The 19,889-nt window shown below is 37.8% G+C and overlaps 1 protein-coding gene across 10 annotated transcripts in view; it reads left to right on the top strand.

Annotated features, from left to right (window-relative positions):
• Positions 1-9,336, top strand: part of LOC100879044 (uncharacterized) — a 69,092-nt gene extending 59,756 nt beyond the window's left edge. For 9 of the 10 annotated variants that reach the window (XM_076531327.1, XM_076531326.1, XM_076531330.1 and 6 more), the window contains 9 exons: positions 513-686; positions 807-887; positions 1,712-1,891; positions 2,067-2,528; positions 3,480-3,548; positions 4,475-5,270; positions 5,500-5,702; positions 6,272-6,589; positions 7,582-9,336. In XM_076531327.1, coding sequence (XP_076387442.1) covers positions 513-686; positions 807-887; positions 1,712-1,891; positions 2,067-2,528; positions 3,480-3,548; positions 4,475-5,270; positions 5,500-5,702; positions 6,272-6,589; positions 7,582-7,650 — 2,352 coding nt within the window. In that variant the 3' untranslated portion in view covers positions 7,651-9,336. The remainder of the gene's footprint in view (positions 1-512; positions 687-806; positions 888-1,711; positions 1,892-2,066; positions 2,529-3,479; positions 3,549-4,474; positions 5,271-5,499; positions 5,703-6,271; positions 6,590-7,581) is intronic. The other variant, XM_076531328.1, reaches the window with a different exon arrangement.
• The last annotated feature ends 10,553 nt before the right edge of the window (positions 9,337-19,889 follow it).

The raw sequence follows: 19,889 nt of genomic DNA, 5'->3' as shown, positions 1-19,889 counted from the left end.
CAAGAAAATGGCGGCTCGTAGCTAAAATCAGTACTGATGCTATTGTAGAAAACATTTACTCTCTTCTTTAAAATTATTAAAACAAAATACAAACGTATGTAACAAAAAAATTCTATTGAAAAACTTGACGAAATTCTAAAATGACAGAATCAAATATTGTTTTTTTACTATGTTATTAATAATGTCAAGTGAAAAATAGGGGTTGCTGTTCCAGTGTCCACAACTGCCACTGTCACAAATTATTATTCTTATTAAATAGTCTATTGACCGTCAAGTGTCTCAATCTCAATGCATCAGTGTACAGAGTCTATTCAATAAAAATATGTTCGAGTATTATAAAAGTACGCAAGTCTCGCACAAGTAGAAGGTAAAAATATGATAATGCATTGATAACGTTAATTGCATTGGTATTCGATAAAGTTCATCATCATCCCCAGCATTAGTCCCGTCTAACGAACAATTGATGGGTATGTACGCATGAAAAAAAGTTGGAATAATGTCGCGTTGTTTAGAGCAATGCCCTGGTAAATACGCAAATGGGGACAGCATCGGTGACGCCGACAGTAAGTACCGGTCGACCGCCGACCGTTTCGCAGGGCGGTCGTATCGTACAGGATCGAGAGAGGGACGAGGCCACCAGGACGAAAGAGGTCGGAGGTCAACGCAGCTCCGTGTACATCGGACAGGTAAGAAAGCAACAGAGACAGAACATGATTTACAACGACGCTGTGGCTGATTCTTTCAGCGCTGCAACGTATCTCTGAGAGAAAGAGACGAAAAAATACGAGCAATGTCGAATCTTTCAGGACAAGTTCGTCAATTATTGGACCGATGGGGCCTCCACCACCAACCCGCGTGTCCTCGGTGTCAAAATAAACTCGGTGGCTGTAAGTTACGTTCTACACACCTGATCTTTATTCGTGTTTGTTTGCAATGATTGATGCAAAGTTTGTTAATTTAAAATTTAAGATAAACTTTTAGGAGGAATTCATGCTTCTTTTTTATTTGGGGGAAATGTAGTTTTTATTTGATTTAGGAGGAATGTAGTTTTTATTTCATTTAGGAGAAATGTAGTTTTTATTTTATTTAGGAGAAATGTAGTTTTTATTTTATTTAGGAGAAATGTAGTTTTTATTTTATTTAGGAGAAATGTAGTTTTTATTTCATTTAGGAGAAATGTAGTTTTTATTTTATTTAGGAGAAATGTAGTTTTTATTTTATTTAGGAGAAATGTAATTTTTATTTCATTTAGGAGAAATGTAGTTTTGTTAAAAATTTAAGTATTTACAATTTTATTGGTATTTTGTTATGTTAGAAGTTTAGAGGTAATTTTGGAAAAAATGACGTTCATAAATTGTAGTATGTAGGACTTGTTATTTCTATCAGATCTTGTATTAGCACTTAATTTAGAAGTTCCTTGTAATTTAGTTAAATATTCAGGTGTTTAGGATTTCATTAACATATAGTTTCTTCCAAAGTTATTTCGAGATTCGTTAAAATTTGATTAAAAGACGAAGTACATAGAATTTTATTATTATTAAGTTTTGATCAAAGTTGCAGCGTTTAGAGATTCATTAAAATTCTGTTCAAAAATTGAGAACAAAGATATGAAGTATTTAATTAAAATTTTGTTAAAGATCGAAAATTATTTGATACAAGTATAATGGCATACAATTACATACAAGTACAATTACGATGTGTTAAAATATAGACCGGATCAAATTTGGGACCGTCGCCATCCGTGCCGTCTTTCGCAAATCTTTTGAACAATGAACCAGGAGGTCAAGTTACAGCTCCACCAGGATTCCCATGGAGGGATCCATTGGATCAAATTTTCGGTATTACTACCTCCTCGCCGATAATAACAGCTTCAGTTGCATCGAACTCGCTGGTTCGTATTCGATGGACGTTGCCCTCTAAATCAGTGTTGTCCAGAGCCCCAAATAGATTATCAAATTCCACCCTTTGTTTTCAAAATTATATGGACCACACTTATTAGTATTTTACCACATTTATTGGCACACGTACGAGTACATTACGATTCGATATATAATTCGTTATTTCAGGATGATTCTTCGGAATCGAGCAATCCGACTGCAGCAAGGCCGGTGAACCCATTCGTGGAAATTTTCACTCCACTTTCGAACGCGATTGGTATGCCAAGGGGAAATGGCGTGCTTAGTGTCACAGGAGCTGTTCCTAGTACGACGATGCAAACTACTCCTATTACTACTACTATGGCACCAACACCACCAGCTACACCATCAACATCAGCAACTCCACCACCACCTCCATCAACACCAACTACTACCATAGCTCCAACTACAACTACAACACCATCTACAACTACACCACAGCCTACAACTGCTCAAACTAATGCTGCATCGCAAGCACCTCAGTCAACTCCTGGATCCACAGGACCTCCTTCGACAACACCGACTAATTTGCCTGCAAACTTGTTGAATAATATGCAACAGCAGAACGCATTTGGAACGTCGTTTAATGACCTGGTGTTCCTGAATTCATTGGTAAGTGATCGGGCCAGCTTCATTGATTTTAATTGTTCATATGTGTATAAACTGTATTTGTTCGTATGGGTACTATGTGGACTTCATATGTGTACAAGCATACATTGACAGGTTTAAATATATGTTCGTATGAGTACTATGTGGACTTCATATGTGTACAAGTATACATTGACAGGTTTAAATATTTGTTCACATGGGTACTATATGGACTTCATATGTGTACAAGTATACATTGACAGGTTTAAGTATTTGTTCGTATGGGTACTATGTGGACTTCATATGTGTACAAGCATACATTGACAGGTTTAAATATATGTTCGTATGGGTACTATGTGGACTTCATATGTGTACAAGCATACATTGACGGGTTTAAATATTTGTTCGTATGGATACTATGTGGACTTCATATGTGTACAAGTATGCAGTGACAGATTTAAATATTTGTTAGTATGGGTACCATGTGGACTTCATATGTGTACTAGTATACATTGACAGGTTTAAATATTTGTTCGTATGGGTACTATGTGGACTTCATATGTGTACAAGCATACATTGACAGGTTTAAATATTTGTTCGTATGGATACTATATGGACTTCATATGTGTACAAGCATATATTGACGGGTTTAAATATTTGTTCGTATGAGTACTATGTGGACTTCATATGTGTACAAGTATAATTTGACAAGTTTAAATATATGTTCGTATGGGTACTATGTGGACTTCATATGTGTACAAGTATACATTGACAAGTTTAAATATTTGTTCGTATGGGTACTATGTGAACCTCATATATGTACAACTATACATTGACAGGTTTAAAAATATTCAAACAAAGAAGTGCATTCGACTGGTTGAAAAATTGTTAACAAAATATGAACAATCATAAAACAGCCTTTTCCTTATTAAATTGTAGTTATAATATTTATTTTATATTTTCGTCTTCGTTCAGTTGCAGGATAATTCTCGAGGATCTAAAACAAAGACCCTAACCCAAGTCGAGCAGCTGTTAGCCAACAAGGTACGTCTACAAACACGTTAATAGTGTCTGAGTAAACTTAATACTAGAAAAGCGAACAGAAATCGAATTAGTAAGACGAATTGCAAATAAACGAATCGTTATGTTTCCTTTCACTTCGCACGCGATATAAAATCGCCTCGTCTGAATCATACAGGAAGAAAAATTCGGTTTATCGCCGATTACATTCAATTACCCCTACGAGAAAAAAATGTAATGACTTATCTATGACGATCGTAATCATATTATCGACTAGTCACGGTGAATGGACCGTAACAACCTTGCCAACGGCCTTCTTTATTCCCCGCAACGGTTTGTACGATATGTCATCTGTTCATAACGCTGAGTCGATGGATAATGGATCGCGTTAATGTACCGGTGATAAATGAATTTGTACCTTCATTGAAAGATAAGAGTATAAATGATTACCCTCCATCGATCGGGGGATATAAATCTTCTGCGCTGAATGACAAATTATTTGATGATGAAACCTTCAAATTTTCTTCTTGATAATATTTAGAAGCAACTAAATACTTAGATGCAGGATTAAAATAGTGCACTTCATGTTTAACACTAAACCTACCGACATATAATGTACACTTACTTTGAAATTAAAAATGAAGTTAAAGAATAAATGTACAAACGAAACATAAATTAGCACACACATTTATTCTTTATCTTAATGAAAATCATTGTTGATTTCAAGGAATGTACTTTAACAAAATGTGTACCTTATAATAAGAAACGTGAGGAGCGGTTATTTGATTGGTTTGGTAGTTTTAGTGTTAAATTGTTTTCGAATGAAAGGACATTAACTTTAGATCATTGCTCATTGTTAATATCTTTTTCGAGATATGACAGATATGATATTTAATGTATACTAGAGTTAACATGTATTTTGTCTTACAATTGTCAAAATTTGTGAATAGATTTTGTCCCTGGCACTGAACGGCCCCGACCCAGGCCCAACCCGCGCCCCAAAGGCCATCAGCTTCGAGAACGCCTCTCCGAATTCCGTCTACCAGTCTCCAAAGTCCTACGAGCCGATAGTGATCGATTTATCCCCATCATCGACCGCCACGTCGCCAACGTGGAAACCGACCCAGCAAACTAGTCAGAAAGCGCCCATTAGTTCAACGACGGAACAAGTCACTCAGACCTCGATTTCGACCACGACCGCGAAGAGAGACATCATCACGAGCGCTCCTTCGACGACCGACAAAACCACCCTAATAAGCACCACAAAAGTCCCAGTCTCCCCTAAAACAGTGACTCGGCCCAGAACCACCACTGAGGCTCCCGTGGGTTTAGCGGGACTCTTGTGGCAGACTCTTCTGGGCGGAGGACTTTTTGGGCCATCGACTACTGAGAGACCTTTGAGGACTAAGCAGGTGAAGACTGTTACGAAGTCTGTGAACATCACTCCGAAGCCGATACCAACTACGCAAAGACCGACAACGACTAGTACCACTACCACAACTACCACCACGACTACCACAGCTCGTACTACAACAGTCAACACGATTGATATCTCGAAGATTCATGTGAGCACTCCGAATTCGATCGGAGTAGAAAAGAAGGCTGCTACGCCGGTTCCACTGTTGTCGACGACGAAGAAATCGTTGCTGAATAATCCGAACCCCAGGTTATCTGTTCCTACTTCCACTTTCTCTCCTGAAGAGGAGACCAGGTTCTTGCTGTCGATACTGAGAGCCGCTCAACAGGGTGAGGAACAGTTTAGGCTATGGGGAGATTATATTGTGGGCACTGTTGGGTTTCTGAACTTGAAATTAAGACATTTTCTTCTTAAGACATGTAGTATTCATATGGTAACTTTTGAAATTTTTGGACTAAATTTTGTAATTTTTGAAGGTCTGAATACTAGCAGTGTCTATGAGATTCTTGATGTGTACTTGAATTTTTTTAATGAAGTAATGATTTGATGAATTAATAGATGAGAAAGCTGGCGGTTCGAAAAATTCTCTGGACGATGAAGCCTTCTTGAGAGCAATTTTAAGCGGACAGGCTTCCCCGACAAGTACTCCTCCTCCGCAAACGGAAATCAGCAACGCTGCTCTGTTGGCAGCGTTGTTGAAGGCTCAAGGCATCGAACCCGAAACGCCTGCTACTAACATCAGGGAGCAATTGCAGTTGGCTGTGAGTACCTTAACAGTATTGTTAATTAACTATTTAGATGTGTTGTTGGATAAACTTCTAAAAATTCTAATTGTTATTTTTTAAAGAATTACATACATGTTACTTCACATACATGTTACTTCACATACTTTCTTTTAAATCACGATTCTTCTTACAATTTTTATTTAGTTCCACATTCCATATTTGTTAGTCAAGTAAGGGCTAGAAACTTGAAAAATATAGAAAAGCAAATTTTCCAAAAAATTTTAAACACGTTTGTCATTCCTCTACCATAAAAAAATTACAAAGAGTCAAAAACAGCTTATAAAAGAACTTTTGCTTTCAACTCATAAAAAACAAGAAATAAGACAAAAATACTAACAATTTATAAGACCATTGCACAGTTTGATAAACGATCTCCGAATACGCGACTGATTTTAATTAATATCAATCTCGTCGTAATTGTTTCTGCCCGGAGCGGAAAAGGAGCACAGAGCGGAACGGTGCGATTCGAGAGGCGTTTAATCGGACTTCGTAGCGAAGAAAAAGCGAACGGCGATAAAAGAAAATAATTGCTTGTCTTGTAACAGAGCCTCGGCCAGAGCGTCACCTCTGCTCCGAGCTTATCCCCGGCTAGCAGCGGGTCTACGACAATTACAACAAGGCCGACTTCGACTGCGACTCGAGCCACGGATACGACGAAAAACACGGTGACACCGAGACCAACCTCAAGACCAAGGGTACGCACAACAACGTGGTCGCCGAGCTCCACGTATCCACCTCCTCTCTTCAGCTCCTTCTCCAATTACGCTACACCGGGACAGTCGGCTGCCGCTGGCAATTCGGATAATGGCGCGATATTTGGTGCTACCAGGGCGTTCAGTCAATTCCTCGGTGCTGCATTAAGCGTAAGTTTTAGTTATTGAATTTATTATTGGTAGATGGGTAGATAAGGGCTGGAAGGTATGGGTAGATCAAGTATGTGATGGAGAGGTGGATAATAGGGAGTATGATGAGAACAATAATGGATATTTTGCAATTTTTTTTATATGATAGTGTGGGTATATTGTAAATTTGGGATTTAGTGACTTGGTCATTTGCAACTTGATAATTGGCAACCTGGAAAATTAATAGATTGCTGCGTTGGTAATTCTAAAACTTGCACAGTTGGTAGTTTAGTAGATTGGTTAATTGGCAAGTTGGTACCTTCATGATTTAGGAGCGTGATAATTTGATAGCTTGGTAGATTGGTAGGTTGATAGATTGGTAGCTTGGTAGCTTGGTAGCTTGATAGATTAGTAGCTTGATAGCTTGATACCTTGATAGCTTGGTAACTAGGTAACTTGATAGCTTGGTAGCTTGGTAGCTTGATAACTTGGTAGCGTGGTAGTTTGATAGTTTGGTAGCTTCGTAGCTTGACAGCTTGGTAGTTTGGTACCTTGGTAACTTGATAGTTTGGTAGCTTGGTAGCTTGGTAGCTTGCTAACTTAGTAGCTTGATAACTTGGTAGCGTGGTAGTTTGATAGTTTGGTAGCTTCGTAGCTTGACAGCTTGATACCTTGGTACCTTGGTAACTTGATAGTTTGGTAGCTTGCTAACTTGGTAGCGTGGTAGTTTGATAGTTTGGTAGCTTCGTAGCTTGACAGCTTGGTAGCTTGGTACCTTGGTAACTTGATAGTTTGATACTTTGATGTCAAATTGATATCTTGACAATTATGTGGCTTGGTAACTTGATAATTTAGTAGTTAGTAATTTGATAATTATATCAAATTTTCAAATTACCAAAATGGTTCTAAAATATAGATACACTAACAAATTCATTGACTCCCAAATATAATAATTAAAAAACAGAAATTATATTTTTGCTACAAATATAATATTTCGAATGTTTGTGTTTCAGGGAGCGGCACAACAGTTGCAGTCGTTAGTGAGAAATGGTACTAGGATCGTGTCCGAAGTAGTGGGATAAAATTAGCAAGAAAATAATAAAAATTTTTCGCGTAATCCATAGAATAAGAGAAGCGATTCGCGAGCATGAAAATCTGGAATGAACAAGCTGGTGGTAGCGATGCTTCGAAATAAGTATTCTTTTAGATATTCATTAAAAGTCAATCTGTTTGCTCGATGTTGAAGAGAAACTTCTCGAAATTTCCTCCTCCTTTTTTTATGTATAGATCGTAGCGTTACGCGCAGATAGTTGTTGGGTGATTATGTATTTTATTTTTATTGTACGTAGCTGATAACGGGACGTGACGTGACTCGATCGTTCATTCTTAAAACACGAAGAACGTATTCTATAATAATTCACTTCCAACTTTTCTGAAATATAATTTAGTAACTTTTAATTTTCAAGTTTGCTACATTTTGAGGAAGAGAGATGTAAAATTATTAACAGTTGAAAATTTAGAAATATTGTAATTTTAATTTTCTATATTGTTTACTTATAAGTTTTTATGAATATAATTCAGAGCTTCAGAACTTTATAAATTTATAAATTGGGAAATGTAATAATTTAGTGAGTGATTTAGTTTTAATTGAGTGATTTAATCTTCATGTTTTAAGAGTTGAGCGATGCCCGTCGACAGCGATGACGAAACAATTCGGAAAGCGTGGAGTTTCGTTCCGATTCGCGACAGGAGTAACGACTGGACGCCTTGCAAACGTTTCTGGGGTAGGAGCGACCGATGGCTCGTACCACTTTGAAACATTTGTAACGTTGGTCGCAATTAAGGTAATTAATCGAGGGCGATGCGGCTCGTCACGACTCTCTGGACAGTGACGATCCGCGGTGTCTTCGCGTGAAAGAGGGCGTTCCGACTTCTGATGCCCACCCACAAAGATCGATTTAAGGGTCCAGTATCGTGGACCTCTTCCGGGAAAATCGAAAAACCGACTTTATTTCTTCTGCGATAAAAGCAATTTAACTAATGTATGATTTTCAAGCGAAACACCTCGTACCGTCATTCTCAAGATATTCTCCTTGCAATTATACAGGTCGATACAGAATTCGATTTTCCGATTCTTCAAACGTTGTAAAAAAATTTACACTTTTTACAAAGTAGTTAAACTGCAAAATCGGGCTCTCCGAGCTGCATAATTGTGCAAATAATATTTTGAAAAAGAAAGTATGAGAAAATATTGCTTCCTCGCTTAAAAATCGTACGTCGATGAAATTGTACTGTCCTTGTCTCTCCTGTACGAAGAGAGACAAGGATCGTCGGAGTTCTCGGTTTTGCCGCTCGAGGCCCCCAATGTCGATTCAGAGACAATTCGTCACTTCACTAGAATCTAGTGACTAAAACTAGACCCTTGACGACGACTTCTCGTCGGCTGCTAAGAAGCTGGTAATTTATGAAACAGGGAGAGAATGAGAAAGAATGCGTGCATAGGTGAATGTGTGTAGAGAAAGAGACGGTTCAGAGGATGGATAGCGAAGCGTCGTGGGAGCATTGTGTACAGATCTATTTTTTTTTCTTTTTTACATAATAAAACCGAAAACGATTCTTGGGTCCTGTTCGTCTTCTTTCAATTGTTGACTTTGTTTTACGAAAGCGCGTCGTAACACTTTTGTAAATTTGTTCTTATTTTTTGATAAGTGTCCTTTGTAAATTAATGAAAAATAAACATTTCGGGAAACGTAGACCCAGAAAATTGACTCCTTTTGGTTCAATCTTTCTTTTGCACTATAGCAACGTATTATAGTAAGTTAAGAACTAGGAAATAGCAAAAGGGAAGAAATAGGGGTGGTTTTGTTCGTGAATTCATTCTTCCTTTCATTTTTTTTTAATACCACGCGTTCTCCTTTACGGTGAGAACAACCATGAGGATCGGTTTGGAACATGAATCATTCGCTATGTTGTATTTAATAGTCATTAAGGACAGCTGACTAGATATGACGTTAAGTGACGCACCGACAGAAATAATAAATATCGCTTGGAGAGATACTCTTTTTTTCTTTGCTTGAAGACAAGGTAATGACGGATCTACCATAGAGATATTTTTATTGACATGATACAGGTGTGAATCCTGAAAGAAGGTCAACATCGAATGGAAAATTTCGAGTATGGGGTGATATCTAGTGAGATCACTCTGATGTAAGTGAACTCGGAAATTTTGGGGTCAGTTAACAATTTAGAAATTTTAACATTCTTAGAAAATTTAACATTCTCGAATTTTCAAATTACCGGAAACCAAATAGGATTCTTAAATTCCAGAGTTCAGAAATTTCTCAAGAAAATTCTCAGATTTCCTCTAATTTCTAAAATCTTTAAGTGTCAAATATCAATCCCATTAAAATTACAAACTTCACTGTTACTCTTCTATAATTCTGTGAATTAAAAAAAAATATTTGAAGTAGTATTCTGACATAATAATTAAAGATGTTCCTCCAGTAACTGTTCCCCCATATTTTACATATTAAACATCGTTTCCAAATCTTGCTGGTACGGTGTCATTCCAAAATTTCAGTATTACACAGACATCATTATTTTTTATATTAAGTCGAATTAAAAAAAAACTAATAAAATATGTTGTCGGTAGAAGCGGCTTAGTTTGCAAGAAGGCAGACTGTATTTCGATAATCCGGCCACTGTTAACACTCTGCTGTGTCAGAGTTTCAGTGGAAGCTCGAAACACGCTCGAGGATAAAAGGTGGAAGGCATGTTTGTACAGGTTTCACCGGCAGCCTTGCCACGAAAATCCCTGAAACGGAATTTCGCGCCGATAAATAACAAGAGAGTTCACCGACAATACCGGCTCGAATCGTTTGGTACCACATGCCACTTGGTTCTCCGGCAATTTAAATAAATTAACGGAGAGCAACAGCGAAATCGAAGTCCCGCGCGTTCCCTTCGTGTGCACGGTTAAAGCAGAAGAAGAAGAAGAGGAGGAGGAAACGAAGGAATAAGACGAAGAGGAGCAAGGAAGAAGAAGCGCGTACGCATCGATTGTAAGACCTGGAACACCCACGCGTGCTCGCGATGCCTTTGCAAATTTTTTTACTTTGCTCTCGGATAATTACAGCTAATGGCAGTCATCGAGAATGCGAGACGCGTACTTGTGTCGATACTGAAAGCTACTCCACGATAACGCTAGTATTCTCGAAGGTTGACTTCTTTCGATATCGTCTGCGAATTTCTATATTTTCTTATTTCACAATTTCTGTAGTTTGCGGGACATTTTCAAGATCTTCCACTTTGTAAATGGGAAACTCCTAGATTTCTGAATGTACAAAGTAAATCCATTTCCTTAAATTTTGCGTCTACTTAAAAATGTCTGCTTTATAAAGTGTGTCATAAATGAAGTGTGAACTTCATGACTTTACAAAGTGTGCACATGTACTGCACACATGTAGAAAGTTGACGTATGAACCAGTCCACACAAGAAGATTATCAGAAGAGTCACTTCAAAGATTATTAAAGTAAAGAGTAACAGTAAAGACTACATTAAATACTCGAAGAAAATAACATTGCTTGTTATACAAGTCTACAAATATAATATTTTCCCCTACGAAATGATTCAGCCGTTTTGAGACACGACATTCTTCAAACAATCGCCAAGAAGCAGACCGGGTTTTCTCTCGCAAGTGTCACAACAACAAGTGGTTTCTCTTCTTTCACCTAGTATTTTATGATTGAAAGTCGCGGTCTTTGTCTTCTTCCTGGCAGATTTTCTACAACTCTCGAGTGATTTAAAAAAAAAAAAGTTCCTAATATACTACCGTAACATTTCGTTTCGTAATCAAGAAGGACTGTTTTACCGTGACTATAACACAACGGTACCGAATCGTGTTGCAACCGCATTTCTTTATACATAAAAAGGAAAAAGAATAGAGCTGGGTCTCTCGTGTAGCATTTATCGCCGCATCGAATCTCAATCGCGTAACATCGAGCGATCTCTGCTTCTAGTTCTCATCCCGATTTCAAACCCTGTCCATGCAAAATTACGAGCTACGATAAATATAAACGAACAAGGACGTTTTTAACGCTTCGAGCTTCGATCTCACGGATTCGTGACTTCTTGTACGAATTGCAACGATCGTTTCGACAGTTTATGGATAGCATTTTGGGGAGATAGAGGAAATTACGATAGGAGTGTTTGTAAAAATTTAATTATCAGATGTGAAAGGTACGGTGCAGTGTTTAGGTGCAATGTGGGGTTTCTGCTGTATCGAGGAGTACGGAAGTGGACGCCATTTTGTACTTGGACTCTTGGCAATTATCAGGTTATCGATTTAAGTTTTTTATTTGTTTATATTGATAAGGTGAAAGGTTCTAAGATTTGTCATTTGTGAAGTTCATCAAATTGGTAAAGTTTGTGAAATTACAAAAATTGTGAAGTTTATGACATTTGCAAAATTTGAAGAATCTATGAAGTTTATAAAATTGATACAATTAGTAAAATTTGTAGAATCTGCAAAATTTATAAACTTGATAGAACTCATAAAATTTATAGAATCTGCAAAATTTATAAGGTTTATAGTATTCATAAAATTTGTCAAATTTGTAAAATTTATAAACTTGATAAAATTAGTAAAATTTGTAGAATCTGCAAAATTTATAAACTTGATAGAACTCGTAAAATTTATAGAATCTGCAAAATTTATAAGGTTTATAGTATTCATAAAATTTGTCGAATTTGTAAAATTTATAAACTTGATAAAATTCACAAAACTTGTAAAATTTGTAAAATTTACAAAATTGATAGAATTCATAAAATTGCTCAAATCTATAAAATTTATAAAATTGACAGAATTCATAAAATTTGTCGAATCTGTAAAATTTATAAACTTGATAGAATTCGTAAAATTTGTAGAATCTGCAAAATTTATAAACTTGATAAAATTCACAAAAGTTTATAAAATTTGCAAAATTTACAAAATCAATAGAATTCATAAAATTGCTCAAATCTATAAAATTTATAAAATTGACAGAATTTATAAAATTTGTCGAATCTGTAAAATTTATAAACTTGATAAAATTAGTAAAATTTGTAGAATATGCAAAATTTATAAACTTGATAAAATTCACAAAAATTTATAAAATTTGCAAAATTTACAAAATCAATAGAATTCATAAAATTGCACAAATCTATAAAATGTATAAAATTGACAGAATTCATAAAAATTGTCGAATGTATAAAATTTATAAACTTCATAAAATTCATCAAATTCCTCAAATTCGTAAAATTTGTAAAATTGAAACTTGGTACAAAAACCTTTCTCACGTGAGAACAAGCTAATATCTTTTCCCCTAGATCTCGCTTCTACCGTAACGTTATCCGTAAATTTGCAGCATTACCGAATCTTCGAAGCACTGAATCATAGAAAGCGTGTAGCAAGAGACGGTTGCACGGAATGAGTCAGTCCTGTCATCTCTGGCATCGTTGGGCAAAGAAATCCCGGTGTATACTTTTCTCGCGCATTCCCACGATAGATCGATGTCGCAATCGCGACAATGCGAGAGAGCTGATTGCACACGTGGGGAATCGAATCGCAATTACACGGCCTCCACTCGTCGTCGTTGTTCTTCTTGCACGATACCCATGATCGAACGAACTTTCGTGAAAAGCTCCCCTCCGATCGGCCAAACGATAAATCGTTCTTGCTTGCTGATGAACGACTTTGATGTTCGCGGTTCGATTACCAACCAAAACAAAAGAGAACGCATCAATCCGTAGGGATACTGACAATAGTGAATGTTATGGTTTTGAAGTGGATTTTAGTGGTGTGAAGAGGTGCGTAGAGGGGTTTATTGTTTTGGTCTGATTATGTGTGAGTGTTAGAATAATAAGAATGTGTTGGTGGTTAGGGGAGGAGAATAGATTTAGTTATATTAGTAGGCTCAAGTTTGTGTATTTTTTAATTAGTATGTTTTGTAAATTTCTATGTGTTCAAATGCCTAATATTTTTGATTGTTTACATCCCAAGTTACTACATTTGCAAATATCTGGATGTCCAAATTTCTAGATTCTCAAATTTGTATTTTACCAAACACCTACATGCCCAAGTCTATATTCTCAAATACCTAGATCCTCTTTCCATATTTTCAAATATCTGTATGTCCAAATTTTTAGATCCCCAAACTCTTATAATCCCCAATGGTATTCCCAACGGTATCCCCAATTTGACTGCTTCCCAAACTCCATACTTATGAATAACATACTCGAATCTACATCTCGAAACAACTATATCCCTAAACTTCAGTATCTCTCAACTTCCATATTTTGAACTCCCAAGTGTCTATACTCTCCGATTTGTATAACTCAAATATGTCCACGCTTTGCAGACGACAAATGCAAATTTTTGCAAACGACAAATCGTAGTAAAGTTTGGTGGATATTCGGGTATTCGAAATACGCAGCACATGGTCTACGTCTACGTGAGGGGGTAGAAAAGACAAGGATAAAATTAGCATCGGCGGGACATCCGCGAAAACGAGTCAATCGGGTGCGAGGTAGTCGCATAACTCGGGTCAACACGCCATCGGAGTCTCCCCTTTGGTCCAGGTTTTACCGAAAGGCGAGAAAGAGGAGCGAAGAAGGGAAAGAAGAAGGTGGCGAACGGAGAGTCGCGATATAGGGAGGGTGATGTTCGGTGGTGGGAGTAATGCAGGAGCAAAAGGCAGAAAACACCGGTAGGCAGTTTTGTAGCTGTTTTTATCAGCTTCTGGGCATCGGGGGTTCAGACCCGACGATGCCAGGACGCATCTTGGGGGGTTCGTGTGGGAACGTACGTCTCTTTAGCGTACCTCTCCCTCTCCCTCTGCTCCTTTTTTATCCTCGTTCGTTCACGTCTCGTCCTCTTCTATCCTCCCGTGGCCGCTCGAGCTTCCCTGCTTGGACTTCCTTTTTCCTACGTTCGCCAGCGAGCGCGACTTGTTTCTCTCCCGTTCGTCTTCCCTCCCCCTTCTTCGGCCTCCTCTTCATCGTACGGCTGCCTTCGGGTACCGAGGGTCATCGAGGTCACCCTCCACGGTGCACTCGGCTACGTGGTGTGCCCTATATTTACGCACGGTAAGAGCACCCTGAAGAGGAGGTGGTCAATTCTCTTTGTCTCTTCCTCTTGCTCCAGTCTTCGGTCCTCTTCTTCTTCATCCGACGCTGCTGCTGCTGCCGTTGTTGCTTCTTGTTCTTCTTCTTCTTTTCTCTTCGTCTACCTTTTTCTACAACCCCTACTCACCTCCTCTTGCTCTTCAATAAGCGCCGATCGCCTTAAGATCGACTCACAACAATCATTTCGATCGGATACACATTTCTGCTTCACAGAAATATACACCAGACTTTTATTTAAGGTAAACTATTTCCAGATTTCAACAGATTTTGGCATTTCATGGGGTGAGATTTTAAGTAAAGATTTAAAGATTTGAAGATTTTATGCATCAAAATATCCTTGAATATAGAAGGAAAACACGCTGGTAGTGACAGAAAAGACAAATTTTAAGTTTGAAATCTGGGAAGGTGGACTCTGACTCTATTTACCAAATCTATTCCCCAAATTTTTAATTGCACTTCTGTTTTATCGTCATCTAGCCACCTAGGTACATAAACGTCGTATACAAATCAGGATTTTAAAAATTTGTCCCCATAATACAATCACCGAACAGAGCACCATGTATCTTTCGTGAAAAACTGCACGACACAGGCGTGGACACCGGGAAAATGGTAATTACGCTCGAAAACGATAATACCAGCTATTATCTGGTATGTTCACGACGTTCGTTGCGGTTTGCGAAAGGTTACGACACGGCATTGCAATTCGTATCGTAACCTTTGAAAAGTATTGTCGCAACCTTTTACGATACGCGTTCCCGCTGACTATCGACGGTTTATCATACAAATTAATACTCTTTGACTGTTCAACGATCTCCTTGTTTTATGGTTACTCTGTTCCTTTACCACGTCGTAAAGCCTGTCCTTTACAAGGAACCTTTGTGAACTCTAACTTTATGGGGACGTAGAGTCATTTGAAATGTTAATAACAGAGGTAATTTCTAAGTACAGAAACAGATTGCTTATTCATAGATATAGATCATACTTGATTCGTTCGAAAATCCCGCGCAAATTCTATCTTGTTTGCTTGATAATTCTTCCGAGGATTTATTGTTGAACAGATGTTTTAGAGTTGTTAACTGTATTATATTGATATGGGAATAATTCTGTGGCGTTTATTATAAATTTTTTATTACTTAATATGTTTGGGTAAGTTAGATTAGTATGCTGTATATGTGGTTACTAATAAATGTTTGCTATTGTGAATTTTTTTTTAATAAAATTTCACTTTATTGTACTGCTGTAGCTAATGTACCTCATTTTTAGTGTAATTAGAAGTATTTTTTACATTAATTTTATACTATTTTACAGTAAAACGTAGAATGCAAGCGAGATTATAGTTCGAGCAGAACCGAGTTCACCAAAATGGCGTCCTTTTGGCGCCAAGAACTGACGCTTCATTGATGGGCACTTAGAGATTATTGAGATATAACTATTATTATTGAAAAACTAGTGTATTAATCATGTCGGAATAATTAACAGACTTATAAACGAATTCGTGACAAATGTAATTATTTTCTTATTCGTACCTACAAAGTTAATATCACTGTTTTGAATTCTGGTTCGACTTGCAAGGAAAGTAAGCTGATCGCTTTCCCATTTCTTCAAAATTCCCCTAGCATGGAGGGTAGAAGGCCGTCCAATTATCGTGATGGCATCGGTAACCATCGACGGAAATAATTTACGGGGCGCCATTATCGAGGAATTTTCACATGTTTCCGTACGGCCGAAAGAAAATCATTATTTCATCCACGATGAAACATTATCTTCCGGCAATCGAGCAATAATTGTCCACCGTAACCGACTCGGTCCCGAAGATATCCCATTGTTCGAGGGATCTTGGCTCGAGATACCAGAGATTTTTCATCGTCCCGCATCTTCGTAACGTTCGCGTATTGCGACCACCCCGTGGTATCTTGCATGAGGTCTCCTGGAGCATCCTTAGGCCCCGTACACACCCGTCCTCCGCGAAACAACTTGAGAAATTACAACTACGATCCTCGGTTAAAGATCGTCCAACTTCCCCCTCCGACTCTTCACCATAAATACGTCCGCCATCTTAATAATTCGTTCGAGATCCTCGATTATTCCTTCGGACCATAAAATGCGGCTCCTTTGACATAAAGAATTTAATTAACTTCGGTAGAGGATAATTTATGTGAAATAACCGGCGTTTTATCGATCGCTATCGACCTCGTACAAAAATCGATCACCTTTCATATGTGACAAATTATGCGGTAAATCAATGGTATATAATTTTCATCGGGGACACCGTTGACAACATAATTCAGAGAAAGGAAAAAATTGTGAAAAACACGGCTGTTATAGCCGATGACTTGCACGTGGTTTCACGTACCTTGGAATTTTATAAATAGTGTTGATACAATATTTTGATACGCGTGACTGATGTATAAGAATTTGATCCGTTTAAATTGTGTACATCCTTTAGTCATGATTTAGGAGTTTCGTAAGAAGTTATGAAGACCATAAATATTTCTCAATTTCAATTCGATTCACGTGAAATGGTAGAACATCATAAAATAGTAAAATTACAAGTACGGTGAAATGTTAAGATGACGAAATTGTGTAGCAGAGAAGTAATGAAACGTTAGTACACAAAGGAAGAAAAGAGAGCCATTCAAAGAAACTGTCAAGAGTGAAAACACGAGCTATAACTGATAATCACAATTCATTGACTATCGAGCGAACTACATTTACGATCAATAAAAATTAACCACCCTCATTGATTCATCGCCACGATAATCCAACGAAAGCGACATTAAAAGCGGCAATAAACTTCCGTCTGTCCGATCCAGCACGAGGGAAACTAAACCCGCGATAAACTAATCGTCTCGTAAGTCAGCATCGCCATCGTTTTTGCCAGCACCTGTAAACGTTCGACACAAAAGACCCACAATATTCCCTTTCACCGGCTAAGTCGGCATTATATCTTCTTTTTCAGCCGATTTAATAGCCAACGCTCAACAACTTATCCCTTGGCTAAAGACAGTATTGCAACGATCGCGTCGCGTCTATGTTTCGCTCGAACGGCTAATTAACAAGGCGGTCGCTTGTTACGGCCAACGATTCGCGTTTCGCGCGGTTCATTAGGCGTTTACTTGTTTCGACGTTGCTTTTTATCGCATCGACGTTGGCCGCCGGAAACGAGGCGCTTTTCGCGGAAACCGACGTGACGCGTTGCACCTTTGGTTATTGCTTTCGCACCTGTATACGATGCTGGACACTCGTTTCTATAATATTCAATTTTATAGCTCGTGTTGTGGTTCAATAATTAGGTCGATGTATATAAAATGGCGGATTTTGGAAATGGAAGGTTGATGGATTTATGAGATGTTAGATCAAAGCTTGAATTATGATGGAGAAGACTACATAACCTTATTGTGTAGGTCTTCATATGAAATAACCTGGTTACTTGTATCACAATAGTATTCAATTTTATAGCTCATGTTGTGGATCAATAATTAGGACGGTACATATAAAATGGCGGATTTTGGAGATGGAAGGTTGATGTACTTATGAGATGTTAGATCAAAGCTTGCACTATGATGGAGAAGACTACATAACCTTATTGTGTATGGTCTTCATATGAAATACTCTGGTTACTTCTATCACAATAATATTCAATTTTATAGCTACTGTTATGGATCAATACTTACGCTGATGTATATAAAATGGCCGATTTTGGAAGTAGAAGATTGATGTACTTATGAGGTGTCAGTTCACAGCTCCATCATAAAGTGCCCACGTTATTATGCCATCATATAATAACAACTTAGAATAATATTGAAAGAGATTATCCACACAATACCATATTATCTGCAATACCTTCGCAAGCTTGTTAATACTCATCTGGTTCGTTAAGGAGTACCTTAAGCGCAGAATTCTGTTTCTTTATCTGCGAAATTACGTCAGTAGAACGGAAATCGGGGGAGCTACGTTCGGTGAAAACAGTCTCGGCCGGTGTTTTGTGCACCCTGAACGAGGGGAATCGTGTGAGAATCGCAGAAGCGAGTAGAAAATAAAAGCGGTCGACTGCAGTGACGTCGATGTTCGCCACGTTAACGTCGTTCAGCTGGTGAGAAAGCGCGAACGACAGAAAAAAACGAAGAGGATTTATGTCGGGAAGAAAAGAACTGCTGCTCGTATGCGACTGCTCAACGTACAAGGGCAAACGTACGCCCTTTTCGCAATCTGCGAAGCTCCTGGCGGATACGCGGTGGAAGCTGACGTACAGCACACTTTCTCTTCTCTTTTTCAGAAACCGGCGACAATTTTTCTCACCATTAACTTCGATACACGACAATTCAAAAATTTATACCTCTTCTTAACTTTTTGGCAAATAAAAATGTAATCCTTTCTTCTGGTTTCTCAGTCAAGAGAAGTTTCTCAGTTTGTAAAAGGATTTGTTTTCGACATGCTTCAAGTTTCATGAATGTTATTTTTAATGGTTGTCAAGATTTATAACGTTTGTTTAAGTAATAAACTCAATGATGATTTTAAAAAGTTAGCTATCTTTTGCAAGTGATGGAATTTAACCAGTTAACCTCAAAATTTAATTTTGCAACCAGGCATGAAAGTCTTGTGTTTATAATATCTAGACAATTGTAAAGACCTCAAATTTTATTGAATATCTCGTGGTTCAAATTCTTTTTCGATCACTGAGCAGTGATTGAAGCACTTCAAGTTTCTCCGAAAATTCGACCAAATTCGAAATCCTCCAGGAAAGTCAGCTTAACAAGAAAGCGAAAGCGTCGAGAGCAAAAGTTCGTTCGCACGTAATAATTTACACGGACGCACGTAAATTGATCTTTTCAACGCGCGAAACGATTTAATTTCCCAGCCGGATATGGTGTTTCGCAATGGGGAAAGACCGCCACGTAAACTGCGTGTTGGAGTGGTGAGTATGGTCGTTAGTCTGCAACGGTTCCACGTAACGACGATGAAAGTGTTTTTATTGGGTAATAAGATCCATTGAAATCGATAGATCAATAGGCTAGTTAAATTGATCATTTTACCGGGATCAATTGTATTCCTATAGGAATTCCTCGGGTGACCAAAATGCAATCGCGATCAATTCAATTGTCTATTATCAGTGTACATTGATTTTACAGTGCTAATAAATTTCTTTATCGGTACTTT

This window comes from Megachile rotundata, chromosome 4 (assembly GCF_050947335.1).
Source record: "Megachile rotundata isolate GNS110a chromosome 4, iyMegRotu1, whole genome shotgun sequence".
In the NCBI taxonomy this organism is placed as follows: domain Eukaryota; kingdom Metazoa; phylum Arthropoda; class Insecta; order Hymenoptera; family Megachilidae; genus Megachile; species Megachile rotundata.
This window is presented reverse-complemented; position numbering and strand designations above follow the sequence as displayed.